At 44.2% G+C, this 27,423-nt stretch overlaps 1 protein-coding gene across 1 annotated transcript; it reads left to right on the top strand.

Annotated features, from left to right (window-relative positions):
• The first annotated feature begins 8,010 nt into the window (after positions 1–8,010).
• On the top strand, positions 8,011–25,760 carry SERPINA6 (serpin family A member 6). Its single transcript, XM_002754244.5, has 5 exons — positions 8,011–8,079; positions 15,397–16,028; positions 19,789–20,059; positions 23,828–23,975; positions 25,404–25,760. The coding sequence occupies exons 2-5, from the start codon at positions 15,416–15,418 to the stop codon at positions 25,587–25,589; spliced, it is 1,218 nt and encodes a 405-aa protein (XP_002754290.3). The 5' UTR covers positions 8,011–8,079; positions 15,397–15,415; the 3' UTR covers positions 25,590–25,760.
• Positions 25,761–27,423: the final 1,663 nt, after the last annotated feature.

The raw sequence follows: 27,423 nt of genomic DNA, 5'->3' as shown, positions 1-27,423 counted from the left end.
AAAATAAGCATTTGAGGTGAAAGACGTTAATGCACTTGATTTAACCATTCTTCTCTGTATACACACACCATAATATCACATTGCACCATACCAATATACACAATTGTAATTTGTCAAAAATAAATTTTTTAAAAAAGAAACTGAGCCTTGGACAAGTCAAGCAACTTGTCCAAGGTCACAGAGCATGTTGGTGAGAGAGCAGCAGGTAGGCAGAGTGGGGACTCGGTCCAGCTTCTACTGAGGAAGATGGTGCCTGCAGAGCTTGCCTACCCCAAGTTTCTGGGTCTTTTTAAGGCTACTAAACTCATGGGCCACACCTGGACCAATGAGGGGCATTCAGATCACCACTCCACACCCAAACTCAACACCCCGATCTAGCCCTTGCTCCCCGGTGTCTGCCCTGAAGAATTCCTCAGGACCAAGCCTGGAATGCCATAACCACTGGCCAGATGTGGGACTAGGCTGGCAAGGACCAAATGAAGGCAGAGGCAGAAGAGCTCCATGGTAAGAGCACAGACTTTAGCTAGGATGCCTGGGTTCAGATTCTGACTGCTGTACTTGGCAGTGTGACTTAGGTCAGTCTTCTACCCCTCTGCCACAGTTTCCCCACCTGTCAAGTGAGAACAGCAATATTCTCTAGCATGCATACAGCACCTGTATGGCAGAAGCTGTTCGGAGCTCTTGCCATATATGACCTCCCCTAATCTGCACAATAGCCTGAAGAGACCTGGGCACCAGGATCTTCATCCCTCAGATGATACGGCCAAGCCACAGGGAGCTTACGCTACGTGTTCCCGGTCACAGTTAACTGAGATGTCAGGGTTTGAACCCAGAGTCCATGCTCTTGCTGGCTAAACTACCCTGGGTTATCCTAATTCCATTCCACAGGGTTCTTTTGAGGATTGACTAGATCAATCTACAACAGACTCCAAGAGCTGGTACCCAGTGAGGGTTCAATAAACGCCAGCAACTCCCCACACCAGGTTCTGGGCACTGTGCTCAGTTCTTACATGCTGTGGGGAGATTGGAGTAGGGCAGGGGCTGGCAGGTGGGGAGAAGAGGAACAGAAGGGACACCCAGCCATTGTAGGCAGCTCATCAGTGAAGCTGCAGCCCAAAGGAACTAAGGCCAAATTAATAGTACTGCTAGACTGTGTTCCTGCCTGTCTGAGAAGATGAGGGCCAAGAGGGGTTTGAGGTCCTGCTTGGTCCACGAATCACTCAAAGGCTGTGAGTAGGACAGTTGGCTCCCAAAGTGCAAACTGTCAGGAAAGGGATCCAGGCACTTCCCTTGGGTCACCACAGCCAAAAGCCAGGCCCCAGGTCCAGCAACAGCCAGTTCCAGCTCAGAAGTTCATGATTTGGGAGAGGACTCATCTACCCCTGCTGACCCCACATTGGCCACTAGTACTGGGTGGCATCCTTCTTTGCCAACATAGCTCATGATTCATCAGGTAAACAGCCAGATGGGATTTGGAAAGTCCAGCCACGACTCATTCTAGAGATTCTGGTCACTGTAATCTCTGGCTTCACATGGCCTGTCCCTTGCCAGGCAAGATCTGAGCCCTGACCTCCTAGAGACAGGATCCTAGAGAGGAATGGGGAAGTTCAGATACCCTGAGTAACCCTCCTGGCCCAGCTTCTGTGCTTCGCAGAATTGGGCAAGTGGAACCCAGAGCAGCACAGCTGTCATTTCAGAGATAGCCATTCATGGATGGTATGATTTCAGAGAGATGGCCATTCACAGATGGTGTGATTTCATAGGGGTGGCTGTCCGCAGATGGTGTGATTTCAGAGGAGTGGCCATACCTGGATGATCTGATTTCAGAGAGGTGGCCATCCATGGGTGGTTGATTTCAGAAGGATGGTTGTTCATGGATGGTGTGATTTCAGAGGGATAACTGTTCAGTGATGGTGTGATTTTCGAGGAGTGGCTGTTCATGATGGTGTGATTTAAGAGGGATGGCTCTTCATGGAGGGCTTCAGTATTGGGGATGACCCCCTGAGAGACCAGCAAGTCATTCTCAAGCGAGACCCAGACACGGCAGTGTTTGACCTGGGGGCCAGGGAAGGATGTCTAAAGCAGGTGCAGCCCTGCCTTTAAGGGAACAACCCAGCCTCCTGGTCAGCAGGAAGCAGCCCTCACTCACCTGAAGTCCACCAGCCAGGGCCTGGTGGGCACAGGCCAGTGGTTCAAGGCACATGTGAGAAACAGCTCAAAGTTGTTTATAAAAAGTTTTCTTTGATTTTAAAAAATGATTTTTCTTTATTAAAGCGCTAAGAGGTTGATGACGAAAGAAAAGGTCTTGGCTGGCACTGCCCAAGCAGGATCCAGTGCTTGGTGGGTACCAGTCACTGAAGAGATAAAACAACAATCTTAGCAGTGATTCTCATGCCTTAAAATATGCTTGCAACTGTGCTAGGCTCAAGCACCACATCATCCTCACAGCAACCCCATGAAGCAGGGAATATCTACAGCTCCACCAGAGGTGAAGGTACACCCCACAGAGGAAGGTCAAAAGGCCACATGCTGACAGTGGCAGAGCAAGAGCCAGAGCCCAACCTTTACTCTTTCTTTCTTAACTCTGTATTTGGAAGTAATTCATAATCTACAGAAAAGCTGCGAGAGTAAAAATAACACAAAGAACACACATATGAGATTTCTCTCCCTGAGACATATGTACACACACATGTATGCATGCCTGTATGTGCATGTATAATCTTTTTCAGAATATTTTGATAATAAATTGTATACATTATATCTCTTTAACCCTAAATACTTCAGTGTATATTTTCTATGATTTTGAGGTGTTGCTTTTCAGTAAACCTACCAATTTGAGGATATTTAGCACTGATACCTTTATCTAATGTACCATCCATATTCCAACTTTGTCAATTGTCCCAATAAGGTCCTTAATACATAGCACATGTTTTCTCCTATTAAGGACCCAAGCTCTGCATTTAGTAAGTCATCAAGAACTTTCAGAAGGTCATCCGTATCCTGGGAGGAGCTTCTTGTCGATGCCCTCCAACAGTGACTACCTCTTTCTCTGAAATCGCACCATTACTGATGTCCTCTCTCCCACTCTCTCTCTCTCTCTCTCTCTCTCTCTCTCTCTCTCTCTCTGAATGGAGTCTCACTCTGTCGCCAAGGCTGGAGTACAGTGGCACAATCTCGGCTCACTGCAACCTCCGCCTCCCTGATTCAAGTGATTCCCTTCCCTCAGCCTTCTGAGTAGCTGGGATTACAGGCACACACTACCACGCCCAGCTAATTTTTGTATTTTTAGTAGAGATGGGGTTTCACCATGTTGGTGAGTCTGGTCTCAAACTCCTGACCTCGTGATCTGCCCACCTCGGCCTCCCAAAGTACTGGGATTACAGGCGTGAGCCACCGCACCCAGTCGTCACGTCTCTTTAGTACCCTCTGAGAGGTAACACATTTTGTCTTTTATGACATGACATTTTTAGAGAACACAATCCCCATCATCACCAAATGGTGTCATATATATGCAATAAGATAAATTTGACCTCTATCTCACACCATACACAAAAATCAAATTCAGATGTATAGCAAACCTAAAAGTGAAAAAGAAAACAATAAAGCTTTTCAAAGAAAATGTTTCATAATATTTGGATAGGCAAAGATTTCTTAAACAGAACATAAGCAGCATTGACTGTAAAAAAAAATAAACAGGTGATTTAAACCTCATTAAATTAATGAATGATGTTCATCAAAAATTTCATTAAAAGAGTGAAAGTTAAGTCACAAACTTATATTGCAATATATTGATCTGGCAACGGATAGTTAACCTTACCAATTGATAAGAAAATGACAATATGACAAAAACAGGCACTTCTGTTCAATCTAACTTAAACAGTTACTTCTCAACAGATTATATCCAAATGGCAAAAAAATTAAAAGGTAATCAGTTTCATTAATCATCAGGGAAATAAGGTATGAAACTATTATGTGAAACCACTACACACCCACCAGAATGGATAAAATGGAAAAGATGGACAACACCAAGGATTTGTAAAGATGTGGAGCAATTGTGCTTCGCATACGCCATTGTTTGAAAGTATAAATTGATCCAATCACTTTGGAAAAATTTCTGACAGTCTCTACTAAAGCTAAATATATGACCCAGCGATTTCTTGAGCACGGGATGTTTTTCCATCTGTTTGTGTTCTCTCTTATTTCCTCGATCAGTGGTTCGTAGTGCGGCCTTTTACATCCTTTGTTAGTTGTATTCCTAGGTACTTTATTCTCCTTGTAGCAATTTTGAATGGGAGTTCTTTCTGTTCATGGTTAGGAAGAATCAATATTGTGAAAATGGCCACACTGCCCAAAGTAATTTCTAGATTCAACACTATCCCCATCTAGCTACATTGACCTTCTTCACAGAACTGTAAAAAACTACTTTAAACTTCATTTGGAACCAAAAGAGAGCCCACATAGCCAAGACAATCCTAAGCAAAAAGAACAAAGCTGGAGGCATCATGCTACCTGACTTCAAACTATACTACAAGGCTACAGTAATCAAAACAGCATAGTACTGGTACCAAAACAGAGATGTAGACCAATGGAACAAAGCAGAGGCCTCAGAGGTAATGCCACACATCTACAACCATCTGATCTTTGACAAACCTGACAAAAACAAGCAATGGGGAAAGGATTTTATGTTTAATAAATGGTGTTGAGAAAACTGGCTAGCCATGTGCAGAAAGCAGAAACTGGACCCCTTCCTGACACCTTACACTAAAATTAACTCCAGATGGATTAAGGACTTAAACATAAAACTGAAGACCATAAAAACTCTAAAAGAAAACCTAGACAACAACATTCAGGACATAGTCATAGGCAAGGACTTCATGACTAAAGCACCAATAGCAATGGCAACAAAAGCAAAAATAGAAAAATGGGATCTAATGAAACTTAAGAGTCTCTGCACAGCAAAAGAAACAATCATCAGAGTGAACGAGCAACAGAATGGGAAAAAATTTTTACAATCTACCCATCTGACAAAGGGCTAATATCCAGAATCTACCAAGAACTAAAACAGATTTACAAGAAAAAAAACAAACCCATTCAAAAGTGGTCAAAACATATGTACAAACACTTTTCAAAAGAAAACATTTATGAGGCCAATATCACTGATCATTAGAGAAATGCAAATCAAAAGCACATTGAGATACTATCTCACACAAGTTAGAATGGCAATCATTAAAAAATCTAGAGACAACAGATGCTGGAGAAGATGTGGAGAAACAGGAACACTTTTACACTGTTGGTGGGAGTGTAAATTAGTTCAACCATTGTGGAAGACAGTGTGGTGATTCCTCAACCATCTAGAAATAGAAATTCCATTTGACCCAGCAATCCCATTACTGGGCATATACTCAAAGGATTGTGACTCATTCTATTATAAAGACACATGCACATGTATGTTCATTGTGGCACTGTTTACAATAGCAAAGACCTGGAACCAACCCAAATGCCTATTGATAATAGTTTGGACAAAGAAAATGTGGCACATATACACTATGGAATACTATACAGCCAGAAAAAAGGATGAGTTCATGTACTTTGTAGGGACATGGATGAATCTGGAAACCATCATTCTCAGCAAACTGACCCAAGAAAACAAACACCGCAAGAACAAGAAAGAAAACCAAACAAAAACAAGAACAGAAAACCCAATGCTGCGTGTTCTCACTCATAGGCAGGTGTTGAACAATGAGAACACATGCGCACAGGGAAAGCAACGTCACACGCTGGGTTCTGTTGGGGGGTGGGAGGGGCTAGGGGAAGGACAGCAGGGGGCAGGGAGGTTGAGGAGGGATAATATTAGGAGAAATGCCTGATGTAGGTGACGGGAGGATGGAGACAGCAAACCATCATGGCATGTGTGCACCTATGCAACAATCCTGCAAGATCCGCACATGTACCTGAGAACTTAAAATACAATTTAAAAAAAGAATCAACATAGATATGAAGATTTAGATAAATAATAAGTTCGTTATTACATATAAATATATATGAATGTGTATATATACATATCAAATAGATAATATTTTTAAGAAAACATGGAACATTTATTAAAATAGGCCTGATCTGGTTATTAAAAACCTCAAAACATTCCAAATGTTCAATATCATAATAGACAATCTTCTTTGACCATAGTGAAATCAAAGTGGAAGTTAATAACAAAAGAATAGCCTAAAATTCTAAATAAACTCAGTGACATGTTACTAAACTACTCTTGGGTTTAAAAGGAAAGTATAAAAGAAATTTTAAAATACTTAGAAAAAATGACAATAAAAATAGTAATTATCAAATATTTGTGGACATAGCTCAATCAGTATTTAGATGAAAACTTCTAACTTTATTACATTTATGTGGAGCCTGGAAATAGTAAAACCTGAGAAAGCCAAGCATCTATCCCATGAAAACAGAAAAAAGTGCAACAGACCAAACCCCAGAGAATTTAAAAGGTGATTAAAAAATAAGGACATAAACAGAAATCGATGAAATATCAATTTTTTAAAAACCAGTAAAAAAACTAAAAGGTGGATCTTTGGAAAGATTAATTATCTGGATAGATCTCTGTAACACGATTTATCAAAGGGAGGAAAGGCATAAGTAAAATACAGAACAAAAGAAGAAAAAAGAATTACTGATATAAAATAATAATAGGGGCAGAATAAATAACTCTCTAGTATTTAATTTAAAAATCTAGATGAAATAGATAAATTCCCAGATACAAAGTTCAAAATTGGCTTGTAGAATAGGAAACTTGAAAAGACCAAAGAAATATCAGCAAAACTAAGGTGTCTCCAAAACTGCAGATCCAGTAATAAGCCCTACTTTCCTCTCTTCCCCTGGAAAGAGCTTCCCTCATCCCTGCATGGAAGCAATGATGCTATCACCCCAATGGAGAGCCCAGAACTCTAGCGAGGCATCCACAATGCCTCATCCTTCCGTGCACTGTGATCAGTCCAAAGCGGGGCAACCGTGCCTTAGACTCTTGGGGAGACTGATAGGAACACTGAGAAAAATGAGAATTTCTCTCCTTCTGATACCAACTAACCAGTTAGAACCAAAGAACCTGGAGCTGCAGTGGCCACCTTTTTCCCCAGTGCAGACAGAATAAAGTAGAAGAAGAAAGCAGAGCTAGGAAGGAATCAGAGAGAGAGAGAGAGAGAGAGAGAGAGAGAGAGAGGAGGGATCTGATTTGAAACTCCGTGGACCCAGCCACGCCTGAAGTCCTTTCCACCCTTGGACCTCTCATTCATGAGATCCAATAAATATTCCTTTTTGCTTTAAAGCAGTTCAAATTTGATGTCTGTCACCTGTAATCCAAAGAAAACTGATGAAAAATAAAATGTGGGGAAGGGGGAAGGTGCTAGGTTTTGGAGTTGAATGGTCTTGGATTTGAATCTCAAGGGTGCTTCACTTAACTCCCATGCATCTCAGTTTCCTATCTAAAAAGGAGGGATAACAACGCTATCCACTTCACAGAGTCATTGGGAAGATTTTGTGAGATAATCCAGAGGAAGCGTTTTATTCCATATCTGCCTCTCCCACCAGGCTAAGGCCCCTGGAAGGCAGGACCTTGCACAAATCATCCCCAGTTGGAGCTAAACACGTGTGTGTGTGTGTGTGTGTGTGTGTGTGTGTGTGTGTGTGTGTGTGTGTTTACAAGTATCTGCATCTTGGTGCCAATTAAGGGCACCTAAGACATCCCTGCCCACTGACACAGGGCACCTGCAGTGCTGCGACTCCAGCCACATTTTGATATTTAAAATCGACTTCATAGAACTGAACGCAGAGCAAAGTTAATTTGCAGCATCACGGTGTTTACTCAACTCTCCTGACAAAGCCTCCCGTTGGTTCATGGCTGGGGGGAGAGGATTACCGAATGGTAAAGGCCACCTGCCCCTCTAACCATTAACCATCCAGGAAGCTGGAAAACAGAACTTAACAGGCAGCATCCCCCACAGGCTTACTGTACGCATGCTGGGTCCAGGACAGGAGGACTGAGCCAGCAGAAACAGCCTGAGTCCACTGCAGACTGTGAGTAACACCTGAGAACCCTGTGTCCCTGCCCCGGCCCTGTCTCTGCCATCCTACGATTGGCATCATGTTGCACAGGGCCTGTGCCCATGAAGGGACCCCAGACAGGTATGGCAGTGACCAGAGCAAAGCAAAGATTTCACTGCCTGCCATGGGGCAAGGCCACAGAGAAGCACAGAGCAAAACCATGACTGCAGCTCGTCTGATTGCTTGGTTTGTTGAGATGTTTTGGTTTTTTAAATGGTACATTGAACATTAGGGCAGCCAGCAGTGTTATTAGGCAACGCTGGGGAGGATTTTCCAGATCCCAGAGTCTGTGAGTCATCCACTGGGGTTCTGCTGTCCCCTGGGCCATTCTCATCCACTGCCACAACTGACGCTCCTAAGAGCCACAGAGTCGGAGCCTGAGAGCTACAGTGTATCTGGTAGCCGGCACCACTGATGAAGGATGCTGGCTGGGGCTGGGGGCCAGGGAGTGCTCAGCTGGCTCAGGGCAGAGGCATTCTTCAGAGTCACGCAGACCTTTCTCCACCGCAGCTCCTCCCTCAGTGACCTGGGTCAGAGATGATGCACAGAGAACAGAACTGCCTGCACTGTACCACATAAGGTTTCAATACAGATGGTCAAGAACTGTGCCTGGCTCATAGGGCATTTGTGAAAACAGAACACAGTGAATATTTACTAAGCGAGTCTCAGAGATGAGGAATAAAGAGGGCATACTTGACATGAAATGCCTGAATAAGACTGATACTCTGCATTTTTATATATGGCAGGGTACTCTTAAGAGGTGTTTTACTCATCATTTTGCTTTCTGTAGAGACAAGCAGAATGGCATGGCACAAGCTCTGAAGTCAGACGTCTATGCTTAGAATTCCCACTCAGGGGGAGTTACTCTATCTCCGTGGATCTCAGGTTTCTCGTCTATAAAATGGGCCCCAGGATGACCCATTAAGTGAAATAACATAAACCAAGCACTGATAGCAGCCACCTCTGGTATTCATGACAATATTGTGGGGAGGGTGGAGTTTCATCCTCATCTTCAAGAATGAACGCAGGAGAAGGTGAGGCATACAATTTCCACAGAGACAGCAGGAAAGGAATGGGGGCCCATCCTACCATTGTTGTCATGCTGCCTGTGTCCAAGAGGGTGATCCCAGACAGGCATGGCAGTGACCAGAGCTCAGCAAAGTTTTCACTGCCCGTCATGGGGCAAGGCCATAGAGAAGCACAGATGCAAGGCTTCCTGGAGGTGGCGACCTGGGACCTGAGTCTCAAAGCACAATATGGAGTGAGCCAGGTGAGGCAGGGAGGCGAGGAACCTGTGGACTGGAGCCACATGAGCAGGGCTGAGGCAGGTACGTCTTTGTACCTGGGCTCAGCAAACATGGGGAAATCAAAACGACCTGCCCTGAGAAACTGCACGACCTGTCTTGCAGTAAGTAACCTGTCCTGCAGTGACGTGACCTGCCCTGACCTGCCCTACCCTACCCTGCCCCAAAGTCGAATAAAAGGCTGGTGTGTGCTGGAAGGAATCCCTGGCCCCCAGTGTTGCTGTGGCTGAGAACTCAAGGGGCCAGATTTGAGGCTGGAGGCAGAACTGCCACCAGAGTCTGGGTCACAAAGACCCCCTGGGCTACGTTAGTGAGAATCAGCCCCTTTTTAAATCATTTATATTTAATTTTTTTCTTAAATTTTATTTTGGGAAAATGTAATATCTAACATTTTAACTACAAGTGTACAGTTCAGTAGCATTGAAAGTACTTTCATATTGTTGTGCCACCCTCACCACCATCTATGTCCAGAACTTGTTCATCATTCCAAACTGAAACTGTACCCACTCAACAGGAATTCCTCAGTCTCCCCTTGCCCCAGCCCCTGGTAACCACAGTTTTACTTCTGTCCCTATGTACAGAATTATATATATTTCTACTCTAGGTATGGAATTATATTATATTTGTCCTTTTGTGTCTGGCTTATTTCAAGTAACATAATGTCTTCCAGATTCATCCATGTTGCAGTAGATGTCAGAATTTCATTCCTGTTTAAAGTTGAATAGTATTCAGTGGCATGTTTATACCATGCTTTGTTCATTCATCCACGGATAGACATTTGGGTTGTTTTCATCTTCTGCTATGGTGAATAATGCTGCTGTGACTTTGGTCAGCAAATACCTTTTCGAGTTCCTTGACTATCTTCTTGGCAGTTCTGTGGTGTATATAGTCGAAGCAAACTTTCTGGGTCAAATGATGATTCTGTTTAATTTTTAAGGAATTGCCATGTTGTTTTCTACATATTGTAAAACTTTATATTCTTGCCAGCAATGCATAAGGATTCCAATTTTCCCACTTTCATACCAACACTTAAAAAAAATTTTTTTTAATGGAGTCTTGCTTTGTTGCCTAGGCTGGTCTCAAACTCCTGGCCTCAAGCATTCCTCTCACCTCAACCTTCAGAGTAGCTGGGATTACAGGCACACACCACCAGGCCTGGTGTGCCAACTTATTGTTTTCTGTTTTGTTTGTCTGTTTATAGTAGCCATCCTAATGGAGATGAAATGGTACCTCATCATGGTTTTGATACTCCTAATGATTAGTGATGCTGAGCATCTTTTCACGTGCTTTTTGGCCATTTGTATGTTGTATCTGAAGAAATGTCTACTCCAGTCCTTTGCCCATTTCTAACTGGGTTTATATGTTTTGTTGTTGTTGTTCTTGGGTTTTAGGAGTTCTTTATGTATCCTGGATATCAATTCCTTATCAGATACGCGATTTGCCAATGTTTCCCATTCTGTGAGTCGCGGTTTTACTTCACTGATAGTATCCTTTGATGAACAAAGTTTTCCATTTTGGCGAAGTCCAATTTGTCTATTTTTTTCTTTTGTTGCTCATGGCTTTGGTGTGATATTCAAGAAATCATTGCCAAAGCCAATATCATGAAGTTTTTCCCCCATGTTTTTTTCTAGGATTTTTATAGTTTTAACTCGTGTTTTGGTTATTGATCTATTTTGAGTTAATTTTTGTATATGGTGTTAGGTAACAGCCCAATTTCATTCTTTTGCATGTAAATACCCAATTTTTCAGCACCACTTGTTGGAAAGACTGTCTTTTCCTCATCCAATGATCTGGCACCTTTGTCAAAAATCATTTTACCATATATGCAAGGCTGATTTCTGGGCTCTGTATTCTATTCCATTGGTCTATATGTCCGTTTTTATGCCAGTACCACACTGTTTTGATTATTACAGTTTTATGGTAAATTTTGAAATCAGAAAGCGTAAGACTTGCAACTTCATTCTTTTTCAGCATTGTTTGGCTATTCAGGGTCCCTTGAGATTTTTATATAAATTTTAGGATGATTTTTTTCTATTTCTGAAAAATATGTAATTGGAATTTTGATAGGCGTTGCATTGAATCTATAGACTTTTTTGGGTAGTATTACCATCTTAGCGATTTCTTCCGATACACAAATGCAGGGTGTCTTGCCATTTATTTATGTCCTTTTTAATTCCTTTCAGCACCGTTTTGTACTTTTCCGTGTATGTCTCTCACCTCTCTGCTTAATCTCTATTTTGTTCTTTTTCATACTATTGCAAATGGAATTGTTTTCTTAACTTCCTTTTTAAATTGTTTTCTTTATTAGTGTTGGGAGATGCAACTGATTTTAGTGTTTTGATTTTGTATCTTGCAACTTTGCTAAATGTGTTTATTAGTTCTAACAGGATTTTTTGTAGAATTTTTATGGTTTTGTACATATAAGACCTTGTTATCCGTGAACACAGATAATTTTACTTCTTCCTTTCAAATTTGGATACCTTTTTATTTCCTTGGCCAATTGTTCTGGCTAGAACTTCCAGTGCTGTATTTGGTAAAAGTAGTGAGAGCAAGCATCCTTGTTTCGTTCCTGATCTTCGGGGAAATGCTTTCAGTCTTTCACTGTTGAGTATAATAGGTTTTTAAAAAATATATAGTCTCGGCCGGGCGCGGTGGCTCAAGCCTGTAATCCCAGCCCTTTGGGAGGCCGAGGCGGGTGGATCATGAGGTCAACAGATCGAGACCATCCTGGTCAACATGGTGAAACCCAGTGTCTTCTAAAAATTACAAAAAATTAGCTGGGCACGGTAGCGCGTGCCTGTAATCCCAGCTACTCAGGAGGCTGAGGCAGGAGAATTGCCTGAACCCAGGGGGCGGAGGTTGCGGTGAGCCGAGATCATGCCATTGCACTCCAGCCTGGGTAACAGGAGCGAAACTCCGTCTCAAAAAAAAAAAAAAAAAAAAAACATATATATATATATATATAGTCTTTATTATGTGGAGGTAGTTTTCTTCTATTCCTATCTGTAGGACTTTCTACTTAGTCCAGCTAAAATCAGGGTCCTTGTCGCATGGCCATGAAGGATTAGGTTCACAGACACTTTGAAGGGTGAGAAAAATTGAATTTATTGGGCAAAAAAGAAAACAACTCAGCAAAGCGAGAGAGGGTGCCGTGAACAGGCCTGAGGCTCACCGATTGAATGGATCAGGGGAGAAAGGCCAAGCTCCTCCCCCTCAAAGGGCTTCCCACATCTCCACCCACTCTCCCAGTGTGCAGGCAGATTGAATGTTCTCCAGGCACCTTTTTACACTCGACTCTCTCAATCTGTTGTGTGTTTTTATCATGAAAGGGTATGTTGAATTATGTCAAATTCAACTTTTTTCTGCACCAATTGAGATGATCATGTGATTGTTTTTTCCTTTATTTTGTTAATATGGTGTATTACACTGATCAATTTTTGTCTGTTGAAACATATTTGCATTACAGAAATAAATCCAAATTGGGCATGGTGTATAATTCTATTATAGGCTCTTGAAATTAATTTAATCTATTATATTAGTGTGGGTTCTTCAGAGAAACAGAATCTATATGTAGAAATATATATAAGAGGAGACATTATGGGAATTGGCTTACGTAATTACAGAAGTGAGAAGTCCCACAACCTGCCATCAGCAAACTGGAGACTCAAGAAAGCCAGCCATGTAATTCAGTCTGAGTCTGAAGGCCTGACAACCACAGGAGCCAATGGTTCAGCTCCATCCTAGGAAAAGGGGCCTAATAAGGCTGCCAGTTTAAGTCCCAGAGTTTAAAGCTCCAAGAACCAGGAGCCCCAGTGTAACAGAAGCAGGCAAACATGGATATCCAACTCAGGGACAGAAGAGAGAATTTGCCCTTCCCCTAACCTTTTATTTCATGCAGCCTTTAATGGATTAAAAATGCCCACCCATATTGGTAAAGGTGACTGTCTTTATTCAATCTATTGATTTCATATGCCAATTTCTTCCAGAAATACTGCCACAGCCCTCTTTTATGTAGGCACTAATTCCTTTCCTGAGGATAGAGCCCCCATGACTAGTTTTCCACATATGAATTTGTGGAGACACAAACATTCACACTTTAGTAGCTGGTAAAACATTATTTCTGGGTGTATCTGAGACAAAATAAATTGAGGAAAAATGGACACAATTGAAGGGTGAAATGATTCTACAGCAATTCGGAGACTTCAATACCTCATTCTCACTGATGGACAACCAGATATAAAATAAGTAAGAAAATAGAGAACTTGAACAGCCCAGTAAAAGCTAGATGTATCAGACATATACAGAACACTCTATAACAAGAGAATACACATTCTTCTCACCTGCACATGGGACGTTCTCCAAGATAGACCCTACGTTAGGCCACAGATCAGGAGTCAATAGATTTAAAAAGACAGATTATCATACTAAGTATCTTCTTCAATCGCAATGAGATGGAGTTCAAAATCAGTAACAGAAGGAAAACCGGAAATTTTACAAATTATGGAAAAGACACACTCTTTATCAATCAGTGAATCAAAAAAGATACCACCAAGGGAATTAGAAAATAAATACAAGTGAAAATGGAAACACAACATACCAAAATTTATGGAATAAGTGAAAGCAGTGGGATGATAGAAATGAATAGTTGTAAACACATTAAAAAACAAGATCTCAAATAAAAAATGGCACATATTCAAATTCAGGATGTTAATGTAATCCCCATAATGACCAAAAGGGATGAGAACAGAATTATTGAAGTGTTGTAGTACAAAAAAGCATTTCAGTACAAAAATCAGTACAAAAACTAAATACAAAAAAGACAATAATATGGGAAATTACAGACCAAAAATGTTATATCTTCTTGCTGTACTGAAAACTTGATTAATATATCATTGCCTTCTTTGTCTTTTGTCTTTTGTAATCTTTTTTTATTCAAAATCTATTTTGTCTAATATATGTGTAGCCACCCCTCCCCTCCTGTAGTTGCTATTTACATGGGGTAACTTTTCCATCCTTTCCCTTTCGATCTATTTGCATCTTTGGATCTAAAATGAGTCTCTTGTAGACAGCACATACTTGGATCATATTGTAGAATGCTCATGAATAAAAGCAATTTTAGTCTTTGTTTATAATTTAGGGACTAGAAAAAAAACAAACTCAACTGAAAAATAGCAGAAGAAAGGAAATAATAAAGATTAGAGCAGAGATAAATAAAATCAAGAATTGAAAAACAATAGAGAAAATAAAGTAAGCCAAAATGAATATGTATATTCATAACACATTTAGTCCATAATATATTTGATATAACCAGCTTCACTTCAATAGCATACAAAAGCTGTGCATCCTTATAGCTCTGTTCCCACCTGCTTCCAGTTCCTGATGTCACAAATTATCTCTATGCATCATGTACCGCAAAATGTAACTTACAATTACCCATGCATTTACCTTTACTAGAGGTCTTTTATTTCTTCATTCAGCTTAAAGTTACTCTCCAGTGTCCTTTCATTTCAATCTGAAATAAAATGCCTCTCATTTCCTGCAAGGCAGGTATTGTGGAAAAAAGCTTTCTTGGCTTTTGTTTTTCTGGGAATGCTTTAATTTTTTTTGTTTTTCTTTCAGCACTTTAAACATATATGTTGGGTGGGTTTTAACCTTTCTGAGCACCTATTTCTGCCTGCCTAAAATCAGGCTAATGACACTTACTCTAGGAGTGTTTAGGTGATGGTTAGATGACCAAATATAGCCAGACCACCTAGATCAGTGTTGGGTACCTGGTAGGCACTGGAAAAATCACAACACGCATCATTCATATCTTCAAATGAGGAAACTGAAGTTCAGGGCCCTCTGTGATGTGCTCCAGATCACACAGCCAGTGTGGAGAAAGGAACTGGGGTGTAAATGGGGGCTTTTGCCGGCCTCCTGTTGCACAATGCCCCATTGACTCAGAGGCTGCCACATCGTCTAACAAGCTTTTCTGATTTGGCAGGGCCTGGCTATACTGGACAATGCCACTCCTCCTGTATAGCTGTCTTCTCTGGCTGTCCTCCAGTGGCCTCTGGAATGTCCAGGCCATGGATCCTAACGCTGCTTATATGAACATGAGTAGACATCGGGATCTGGCTTCAGTCAACGTTGATTTTGCCTTCAGCCTGTATAAGCACCTAGTGGCCTTGAGTCCCAAGAAGAACATTTTCATCTCCCCTGTGAGCATCTCCATGGCATTAGCTATGCTGTCCCTGGGCACCTGTGACCACACACGGGCCCAACTTCTCTGGGGCCTGGGCTTCAACCACACTGAGAAGTCTGAGGCTGAGATCCACCAGGGTTTCCAGCACCTCCACCAACTCCTTGTAGAATCAGACACCAGCTTAGAAATGACCTTGGGCAATGCCTTGTTTCTTGATGGGAGCCTGGAGTTGCTGGAGTCATTCTCAGCAGACATCAAGCACTACTATGAGTCAGAGATCTTGACTTCGAATTTCCAGGACTGGGCTACAGCAGCCAGCAGACAGATCAATGACTATGTCAAGAGTAAGACACAGGGGAAAATTGATGACTTCTTCTCAGGGCTGGATAGCCCAACCATCCTCATCCTGGTCAACTATATCTTCTTCAAAGGTACTCCCTCCCATCCCAGTCTGAAACCCCATCCGCTCTGGCCAGGAATAATAACAGCCATTAAAATCCAGGGCACACTCTTGGGCAAAGCCTTTGATTCTATAAAGCACATACACATCTGGGAACTTCCATCTTCACCACAATCCTGTCGGGTAGGTGGAATTATATTATTTTACAAAAGATCAAAACGACACCCAGAAGGGTTGAGCAATGTGCCCACATTCTGGCAGGTTGGTTTGAGGCCCATACCTGTAACCACAAACAGTCTGGCTGCTTCATGCTCCACAAATACTAACTGTCAAGCACTGGACCAGGGGCTGGAAAAATGGTCTAGAACCAGACAGAACCCCACCCACCCCCTCAAAAACTCCCAGATGCCCCCAAAACAGTCCTGCACACACTGCTCTGACCAGGTCCTGCTTCAGTTTTTCAACCTTCCTGTTCACAAAAATCTAGAAGCTCTAAGGGAAAATGCACTTCCAGGCCTTTTCCAGCTTCTAGAAGCCACGTGGCTTGTGAGCCCCTCTTATTTTCAAAGCCAGTAATTGCATCATTCCCACTTCTGCATCCGTCATCACATCTCTCTCTCTCTCTGATTCTGGCTTTCCTGCCTTCCTCTTTGACTTACAAGAACCCGCAGGATTTCAGTGGATAATGGCCCATCTGGGTGATCCAGGATAACCTGCCCATCTCAAGGCCAGCCAGTCACCAACTGTGATTCCCTCTACAACTTTAACTCCCCTTGGACATGTAAGCTAACATATTTACAAGTTCTGGGGATTAGAATGTGAACATTTTGGAGGGCTATTATTCTACCTACCACAAAGCCCAGGCCTCTTATGCCTCATGAACCCTCTTGAAACTTATCTGACTGCCTTCCCTCATTTCAAATCTTAGCTCAAAAGGCACCTCCTCTGTGAAGCCTCCCCCCAGATTCACCCAGGAAAAGCTTTGTCCTCATATGCATGCTTTACAGTTTTCCCATGCCTCATTTTGGCAATCATCTTGCCATCACATGTTGTTTAGCACCCAACTGGTTGAGTTTCAGTTAGGCAATCATATTCAAAGGAATGCAGGTAAAACAGTCAAAATAAGCAAACAATGCCAGTATCACTATTGAACATGTGTCTCTTGACATCATCAGATCAGTAGAGGTGTGATCGCCAGCCAGGACTCCTCACCCCCCTTTCCCCTCCTCCCCAGCTCTTTCCCATGGCTTCCCATCAGACTGCGCCCACCTCCCCTCCCATCCCACGCCTCCTTACTGACTGGACTGACTTAGCCTCTCCATGAGTCCTTCTTCTCCACCTGCCTCTGGGTCTTTCCCGCTCTCCAGCACAAGGTTGGAACTCCTGGGAGAGGCTGCCCTCCTCGCAGGATGGGGAGGCTGAGAGGCTGACCAGACAAAGACAGCCTTCTTTACTCCTGACTGTGGGAGGGCCAGGGAGGCTGGGAACATTTCCCCAAAACCTCTTCTGTGTGCTCCCATGAATTCCATAGACCATCTCCCCCATGAGACTGTGCACTCCTGTGCAGAGCACCCCTGTCTCTTTGGGAGATCCAGTGCCTTTGTGAAGTGCTTGGTGCATGGAAGTTCAGTGGTGGTTGCACAGAGGTTCAGGCAAAACAAGCTGGGGAAAAGGCACAGGAAACCCAGGTGCAGGGAGGGCTCTCCTGAGCCTGAGAGAGGCCTGAGCACATGTGGGCATCTGGCAGAACAGGTGCTGGCCTGGCTTCATTCTGCACGAGGTTTCTGTGTCCTCAGGACCACAGAGGGGCTAAATGGATAGGAGATCTCAGCTTTAGGACGCAAAATCAGAGAAACTTTAAACACTTGAATGCAGGACCAGACATTGATGGGGGTAAAATGCCTCATTGTACACAAGTTTTCTATGATACAGCAAAACAAATCTGTAAGTGTTTTGCTTAAAACCACTTGGAAAATACTCTGAAGTATTTCTAGCAAGCCAGGGGAATAAATAGAAATCGAGAGTTGTGTAGCTATTATCTCTAAATGTAGGACATGCAAAATGGCCCTGATGTGTTATTTATTTATTGGACTTTCTTGACAGTCCTTTTTAAAGAACATTAAAAATATTGTTCAAAGATTTTCCAGAGGAGCCATCCTTGTTCTCTTGGATTTTCCCCCACAAATTCTTTCTCTACTTCCAATTCTCCTAGGACATTTTGAGAATAAATCTCTTAAAGTAGAGGCTGAACCCCATTTTGTATTTTGTTTTGTGTCAAACTATATACATTACACTTGCTTCTAGAAAAGAAATACTTCATAAAAAGCAAGCAGGAAAATGTTAAGGATTCATCCATTCATTCACACATTCATTCATTGCTGACTCACATCCTCAGCCGACCTTGGCTGAGTGGTCAGACTTGTGGATTCATTTTGCTGTATCATAGAAAATCTAACAATGAAAAACAGTTTACCCACTTTTTTTTGTTTGATTCTAAGTTATCCACAAAATACAACCTCTAGTTCTGAGGATTCTGGACTTCCTTTGGAGGATGATTTGAGAACCCTCAAGTGATCTCATTTGAGTCAGATGGACGGTGAGTTTTCTACCATTGGTCAGTGTCTGCAGACACCAAGGTTAGCGAGGTCATTCCCAATGGACCAGCATAGCTCTGGGGTCTCTAGACTCCACAGCCATGGCTGATTTCCCTACATCATCAGCCTTCCCTTGTTGTCTCCATCAGTAGCTATTACAGGAGATTTGTGGTTGGCTCAGAAGCAAGAATTTTGGCCAAGAAATCCACAGATCCCACAGACAGTAGGATGGAGAAGAGGCTACCTGCAGTGATGTTCTGGCCACCTTTAGGGAGCCTCGGCTGGGAAACAGTTGCCTCACAAGGGCTTCAGGACTTGTGGTCAATGGCAGCCAAGACACCCAGGACCTGCTAGACCCAGGGGCCTCGGTCATCAGTTTAAGACTGGGGAGCCTTCACCTAGAGCAAAGAGGCCCTGTGCCACCCAGCCCAGGTAAGTTTCCTGCAGGTGGACTCAGTTGTCTGGAATAAGTTCGGAAGGACAGAAGAGGTCCCACAGGTGTCAGACAATCAGGCAGGCTTTAGCTCAGTCTGAGAAGCAATTTTTTTCCCATCAGAGCTGACCAGGACTGCCAAGTCCCATCTGTGAAGGTAGTGAGATCCCCATCTCAAGGCAACAAACAAGCTGGATGGTGGTACCCTGGAACATGGTAGAGGGGACCAGAGAGCCTGCTGGGGGTGGGAGTCTGTGATCCTGAAGGAGTCTTCTTACCCTGACTCTGCATTTAGACAGTGTGGTCTAGAAAGAAGGACCACTCAAAGGCTGGGCCTACCAGGCTGGCAGGAATGGAGATGGTCCCCTCGTTGCCCACCAGGGACTGTGAGTTTGAGGCCTGAGGCTCAGCCCCACTTGCAGAGCCCTCAGAGCCGGGACCCACTCTAGGCAGGGGGAGCCAAGGTACAGTCTAGGTTAAGTGACTCTTACCATCAAATCCAAGGACCAGCACCCTCTTGGTCTCTCCCCACTTCCTTGTTTAGAAGCCAATCTTAGAAACAGAGCTCACCCTCAACCCATTCCAATAAGTAGAGGATGGAACACACGTTACATTTCTTATCTTACCTAAAAACCCTTGAGACTCAAGTGGGGACATTCCAGGCACTCAGAAGGCCACTGTGTCACTTGGATAGCAGGCCCGTAAGGTCACCTGGAACTGTGTTTTCCTCTCTGCCCTACAGACCTGTCTCCTCCTCTCCCTAGGCACATGGAAACAGCCCTTTGACCTCGCAAGCACCGGGGAGGAAAACTTCTATGTGGACGAGACAACTGTGGTGAAGGTGCCCATGATGTTCCTGTCGGGCACCATCAGTTACCTTCATGACTCAGAGCTCCCCTGCCAGCTGGTGCAGCTGAACTATTCAGGCAATAGGACTGCCTTCTTCATCCTTCCGGAAAAGGGAAAGATGAACATGGTCATCACTGCGCTAAGCCGGGACACAATTGACAGGTGGTCTGCAGGCCTGACCAGCAGGTAAGCCCTCCAGCCCCCGTGTTGATTTCTGCAATGCATGTGTCCCCAGAAAGTGGGGCAGGTGCAAAAGGGTGCATCTTTTCTTCCCTGGACTCACCCTCCAGGGCTCATTGTTTCCTGTCTGCTGGACCCCCAAAGGCTATAAGGTTCTCTGATCTAGAGTTCACACTTCTTTATTGATTTGTCCATCAACATTGAAATACTTCACAAAATGAGGTCCCCTTTCCCTGTGAGATTCATACACAACATCTGCATTGTCATATTTTTGCAGCATTTTCGTAAAGTAAGTTCACCAACCACCCAGCTACCCACTTATCTATTTTGTTATCTTGCTTACCTGAAACCATGCCCTGCTGAAGATTCCTGGGAGACCCCGTAGAAATATAGTGAAAATGACCTCTGTATTCATCATGGAGCCAATGTAAAACCTATGAATGGTTCTTAAGTCACTCAGGGCATCTACCTCTTCGATCAATCAGTCAATCAGTAAACAACTAAAAAAGCAAGGCTACAAGTAGGTAATAAGCAAGTAAGTAGAAAGAAAGCAAGGGCTGCATATCCTGAAGAGCCAGTAGTCAGGAGGAGAAGCTGCCAATGGATTCTCTCTATCTCTGACCTCAGGCCCAAGCAAGAGGTAGTGCAGGGTTGACACTCAGGCAAGGTCAGCTAAGGATATAAGTCAGCAATGAATGAATGAGTGAATGAATGGATGGATGAATGGATGAGTGAATGAATGGAGGGATGAATGAGCTAGAGAATGAATGGATGAATGAGTGAGTGAGTGAGTGAGTAATAGAACGATGAGTGAATGGATGGGTGAATGAGTGAATGGAGAATGAGTAAATGAATGGATGAATAAGTAAAGGAATGAGTGAGTGGATGGATGGATGGATGAATCCCCTATAAACACAAAGCTTTTCCCCCCAGGCACCCCTGAGCTGGACAGCAATTGAAATTATTGTGATGCATGTGCCCGGCCCTGCTCCTCACCTTGGAGGAGGAAAGAGGAGTTCTTTAGAACATGGTTCTCACTCTCACAGAGATTCAAGTTCTGTCTGTGCAGGAGAGTCAGAAAATGTCAACCAGCATGGAACCTGGTGGCAGGTGGGTTGATGCAGACACAAAAGCAGAGGGGATGCTGAGAAGGGAGTGGGCATGGAGATCTGGAGTAGCTCAGGAAAGCAGTGGATCCAACAGCATTTCATTCTCTCATTCATTCCTTCATTCAATGTACATAAATGGAAGCACCTGCTATGTACCATGCACTAGCTAAGCACACGGAACAGAATGGTGAATAGGGCAAAAGAGAGCTCTTAAAGACATTCACTCTAGAGCAGAAAACAGATTCTGGTGGAATTAACAGTGGTACAATGATCTGAGTTCTGAGAGACAGAGAGACAAGTGTAACATGCCGCTGGCTGTGAGGTGGGAATGCCTGGCTCTGCCCAGGGAAGCGGAAAGGGCTGTAGAGCAACTTGTCTTCCCTTGAAACTGCCTTGAGGCTGAGTGGAAGTTCAGCCAGTAGGAAGTGGCCTTGAGAACTGGCATGAAGCGGGGCATGGCACCAACCAAGTCAGGGGACCATGCCCAGAGTGCCAATAATGCAGGGCCAGCAGTAATGAAGGGGACAAATTTGGCTTGGAGACAAATTTTCTACTGCAGAATTCCTAGACCACAAAATTTTGTGGTTCTAAAAATTCTGCAGTAGAAAATCTAAGAGGAAGCTCCTCTACTTTATTAATATGTAGGTTTTGTGGTTTATGGTTTCAGATTGTTTTCATTTTGAATGATACCCTCAGAGAGCTTTTTGGTGCTGGGTGCTTCTAGAGAAGTTCATCCAGGTCTGTGAAGGCACATGAAGTGCCTGAGAGGATCTGACTCCTCTCCTGTAGGGAAGTCATGTGGTGAGCTCTGGGCTTCTGAGTAATCCCTATAGCTATTTGGAGGAAACAGTGCTTAAACCATCCATACCTACTGTGTGTGTGTGTGTGTGTGTGTGTGTGTGTGTGTGTGTGTGTGTTTGTAGTACGCATAGGTGTAAACCTGTGTCTGGGTGATGCTAAAGATCCATTTGCCATCTCTTCCTCCTTTCTACCCACCAAAGAAAACCTGTAATTTAGGTGTAATTCCACAAAGGGGTGATAACGTACCATGATGCAAACAGTGCATTCCAGATCAGACTCCACCGAAAACGATGGGAAGGACTATCTTTCTTTACACCAAAAATAATCTCTTCATGAAAATACTTCAGTGTGAGCAACATTAATCAATAACACATAGTTTAAAGCCCCGTTGCCTCGCTCTCTGATAGCTGTCGACAACACAGCAGGTGGCAGGTAGCAAAACTAGTCCTGGCCTTTCAGTTCTGTTGCCTTCCAGTTGTGTGACTTTGGGGGAATTCCTCAGCCTCTCTAAGTGTTGGTTTCTCAACCTGGAAATTGAAGATGTTGATTCCGACTTCATGGGGTGTGTGTGTGTGTGTGTGTGTGTGAGAGAGAGAGAGAGAGAGGAGACAAAAAAGTAAAGAACACAGACTAGGTGTTTCGGATAAGTTGGTCTCCATTCCCTTCTTCCTGTTAGGATTTCTGCATCTGGAGAAGGTACACACCTCTGGTTCTTCTTCCTTTAGAAAAGGACGGCTTCCACTTCATACAGGATGGTTGCTGGTCTCCAGGCCTCACCCAGAGCTGCTTTTGCTCAGTGAGGACAGGGTCTCGTGCCTTCCCTCTCACCTGCGCAGAGAGCCAGTGTGAGTTCCCTGACACTCCTCAGTTTCAGTGTTTCAGGCATCTGCTCTCCCTCTGGGGAGAAGGCACAGGAAGAATTTAAAAATAACACTAATGCCTTGACATGTTAAAAAGTGCACATGCCTGTGCTGCCCCTAGTGTGACCCCACTTACCTTTCTAGAAACCCCACCTGCTTCACCCGGTAGAAAGTGCCAGCTGAATCATCAGATTCTTTCAGAATCACAGAGCTTTAGCACCCACAGGCCCTGGGAGAGCCTGTGTTCAACCACCTTTGTGTGTGGGTGAGGACGTTAGCAAAGAGAGGGGCTGGACTTGGCTAGGACCACACAGCACTAGTGGCACGGCTGGAGCCAGGGACCACTGCTCCCAGCTGGGTGCTCCCTCCAGTCCTCTGCTTCTAGCAGGGTTCTCCTGGGACCAAAAAGGCTTCTTCTGTAATCCCAGCACTTTGGGAGGCTGAGGTGGGTGGATCACGAGGTCAAGAGATCAAGATCATCCTGGTCAACATGGTGAAACCCCGTCTCTACTAAAAATACAAAAAATTAGCTGGGCACGGTGGCGCGTGCCTGTAATCCCAGCTACTCGGGAGGCTGAGGCAGGAGAATTGCCTGAACCCAGGAGGCGGAGGTTTCAGTGAGCCGAGATGGCGCCATTGCACTCCATCCTGGGTAACAAGAGCAAAACTCCATCTCAAAAAAAGGCTTCTTTGTGGACCAATGTCTTAAATGCTCCATGGTCCAGTTGCATCCCAGGTAGAATCAGCTCAAAGGAATTGCAGAGAAGAAAAGAACTTACAATTCAGAGACCCAGTGGGGAAGCTGCCTGTGTCATGGAGGCAGAAACAAACCCTGCCTCCTGCTCTGCCCCTTCTCCTGACCCCAAAGAGCAAGTCAGGCTGGGAGACAGGAGCTGGAGGGAGCACATGAGGAAATAAGACTCTGGCCAAGAGAAGAGGAGCTGCTCTCCCCTCTGCCAGGCCCAGCCCTGGAATGTCTAACTCTGTCTGCTTCCCCCGAACAGCCAGGTGGACCTGTACATTCCGAAGGTCACCATCTCTGGAGCCTATGACCTCGGAGGTGTGCTGGAGGAAATGGGCATTGCAGACTTGTTCACCAACCACGCAAATTTCTCACGCATCACCCAGGATGCCCAGCTGAAGTTATCAAAGGTAAATGTCTTGGGAGCCCACCTTTTTTCCCTCCAAAATTTACAATATAAATATAATACTAGGAAGTGGCACTGAGTTCATTCATGAGTGAACCTCTAGATCCCTGGCTGAGAACCCAGCTCAAGTCCAAGCCCCTCATCTCACTATGAGGTAAATGGAGGCTCAGCAAGAAAACGCAACACCCCCGAGATCACACAGGAAGCTAGCGACAAAGGAGGGCCATAGCCCAGGCACCTACCCATCCTGCCAGACCACACAGAGGGGCACTGTGGAACCGAATGGCCATGGCAGAACTGTGACTGGCCCCTGGAAAAAGAAACAAGTGGCAAATGTCTAATTGGGATCACATTGAGCCTTCTACCCGATTACATCCATTCAATTACATAAATCCTTCAGCTCTATGTTTTGTTATTCATGCATTTGGAAAATTTTTACTGAACACCTACTATGTGCTCCAAACTGTGTAGCTCTGGGTGTGCCCCCATTACTCAGATATGTGGCCCCTGACCTCAAGACACAAGGACTTCATGGCCACCGTGGTACCTGGCACGCAATATGTGCTCAGTAAAATGCATGCTGCATGAGTGGATTGAGTCAACAGAGCTGCCTCCTTAGAAGGCGGGTATTATCCCAATTTCTCAAAGCAGGAATCTCCTGTTCAGGGAGGGTATACAGCTTGGCCACAGTCACGGAGCTAGTAAATTACAGTTTAATGTTTGATCTCAGGCCTTTTGACTCAAAACTCATTATGTCATATGCTCAAAACACACTGCAGGGGTTCCAGTCCCAGCTCAGCTTCTTCCTAGCCATAGGTGCCCACTCACAGAACCACTAAAGCCTCAGTGTGCTTGCTGGAAAGAGTTGCTGGGAGTTCCACCCCTTAGGGTGTAGGGAGCTCACCAATATCACCTGTTACTTAATTAGCCAGGTTATGAGCCACCAAAGTCTTTTGATACAAGCTAGGCAGACATTTTGCTGATTTCCGAACTCCTAATTTTGATCACAACAAGGACATATCAACAGTCAAAGATTTACATTTTAGATTCTGCTTCAGCTTTCCCAAACAGAATAGGCATACCCAGCTGAGTGGAAATGGAGCAAGATCTCCCTCCACTACCCCAGGACAGTAAGAAGCACCGAACAAGGACAGTGAAGTCCAGTTCAACCCCTGAGACCTCTAATCTCCATGTGATGGGCCCAACCTGCCTTTTTACAGGAGTGTAGGTACAGCTCAGGTTCTGGAGGTGAACAGACTTGGGCTATGTCATTCTGGGGCTGCCACTTGGATAAAGACCCAGCAAGTGACCTTCTCTGAGCCTAGCTAATGTCCTTCCTAAAGCCAAGGACATTAGGAGTCGCAGCAATGAGGCAGGAAAGTGAGAACACATAGCAAGTGCTCACCACCCATCTTCATTTTGTACCTAACAGGTGTTCCATAAGGCTGTGCTGCAAGTCAGTGAGGAGGGTGTGGACACAACTGGCTCCAGTGGGGTCACCCTAAACGTGATGTCCAGGCGTATCATCATGCGTTTCAACCAGCCCTTCCTCATCATGATCTTCGACCACCTCACCTGGAGCAGCCTTTTCCTGGGCAGGGTTGTGAACCCAGCGTAAGAGACTGCCCACCTGGAGCCACAGCACTATCTGACTTTGGGCACCAGGGACCCTATGGAAATGTTTTGGAGAGCAGAAAGTAAGTTTCCCCCAATCCTCTTGAAGTTCTCCTTCCAATCAGACTTGTATCTATTTTTAGGCATCTTGTAATAAATATCATTGCAACTCTGATGACCAGTGTGGTTGAAGGGAAGGGCAGGGGGATTCTGGAGGTTACCGTGATAAAGTAGTGTTTGCAAATCCCCAGGCCTGGCATCTTCATCCATGTGGGCTGCCATAGACTGGGTGGCTTGTGAACAACAAAAATGTATTTCTCAGAGTTCTGGAGGCTGGAAGACTGAGATCAGAAGCCAGCATGGTCAGGTTTTGGGGAAGGTCGGTTCCTGGTTCAGAGGTGGTATCTTCTGGCTGTGTCCTCGCATGGCAGAAAGAGCAGAGAAAGCTTTCTGGGGCCTCTTTTATAAAGGTCCTAATCCCACTCATGAGAGTTTTACACATGACCTAATCACATCCCAGAAGCCCCAACTCTAATACCATCACCTTTAGGGTTTGGTTTTAATGTATCAATTTGGGAAGACACAAACATTCAGGCCATAACACCTGGTACCACCATAGGAGGATCAACTTTTCCGGCCAACAAACCCTCCCCCTTCCCTCATAAAATAAAAATTTCAGCTGGATTAAATCTAAAGTTTAAATGAGCAATGGATGATTCACAATTTGGGCAGCCTCCTGAGCTGTGAGACTCCAGTGTAGCTACATGGTAGAAGAAGATTTATGGTCAGAAAAAGGAAAGTGATGTACAGAAAACAGAAGTGAGGAACAGAAACAGCTGGATTGGTTACAGGTTGGTGTTTGCCAGCCAAACTCAGCGACTGGCACAAGCGTAGGCTATGGTTCATCCTTCTACTTATTATAGTTCATGATGTACAGAAAAACCTTTAGGCTGAATTTAAAATATGTAAGGAGGCAGCATTAGGGTAAACTTGATTTAACATCCCTGACAAGTGCAGATAGATGAAGGTAGCATCTTTGATTTGTTATGGGTCTTAAGGGTCAGGGCAGTGCAGGGAGATATGTGGGAAAGAGACAGAATCCCAGACAGGCCCATGAGAGGTAAGAGACTGAAGGTCTGTGTTGTTCATTTTAAGGTTTTCTGGGGAAGCAGGGGTTGGACATTTTTGCGCTCCCACCAGAGCGGCTGATGCTGGATGCCTGTAGTATGTAAACAGTGGAGTCTTACTTCAGAAAGATAGGAAGAGACTTAGCAAACGTGTGTGATATGGTTTGGCTCTGTGTCCCCACCCAAATCTCATCTCAAATTGTAATCCTCACATGTCTAGAGAGTAACCTGTAATCCCCACCTGTTGAGGGAGGGAGGTGACTGGATCATGGGGGTGGTTTCTCCATGCCGTTCTCATGATAGTGAGTGAGTTCTCACGAGATCTGATGGTTTTATAAGTGTCATTTCCTCCTATACACACTATCTCTCTGGCCTGCTGCCATGTAAGATGTGCCTGCTTCTTCTTCCACCATGATTGTAAGTTTCCTGAGGCATCCCCAGCCATGCAGAAACATGAGTCAATTAAACCTCCTTTGTTTATAAATTGCTTAGTCTTAGGGAGCATCTTTATGGCAGTGTGAAAACAGGTTAACACAGAATCAGTTCTCATATTCAGTGGTTATCCTTTCTTACTGCAAAAGCAACACACACTGAAGCAAAACCCCAGGTAGAGGCTGGGGTTGGGCCATCTTGAGGCAGTTGCCCTCCTAATAAGCTAATATGATCCTACCCCCCCACAGTACCAGGAACACTGTTTCTGTTTGGTGAGTG

This window comes from Callithrix jacchus, chromosome 8, assembly GCF_049354715.1.
Source record: "Callithrix jacchus isolate 240 chromosome 8, calJac240_pri, whole genome shotgun sequence".
Lineage (NCBI taxonomy): Eukaryota > Metazoa > Chordata > Mammalia > Primates > Cebidae > Callithrix > Callithrix jacchus.
The sequence above is the reverse complement of the archived record's forward strand: the minus strand, read 5'-3'. Positions and strand labels throughout refer to the sequence as shown.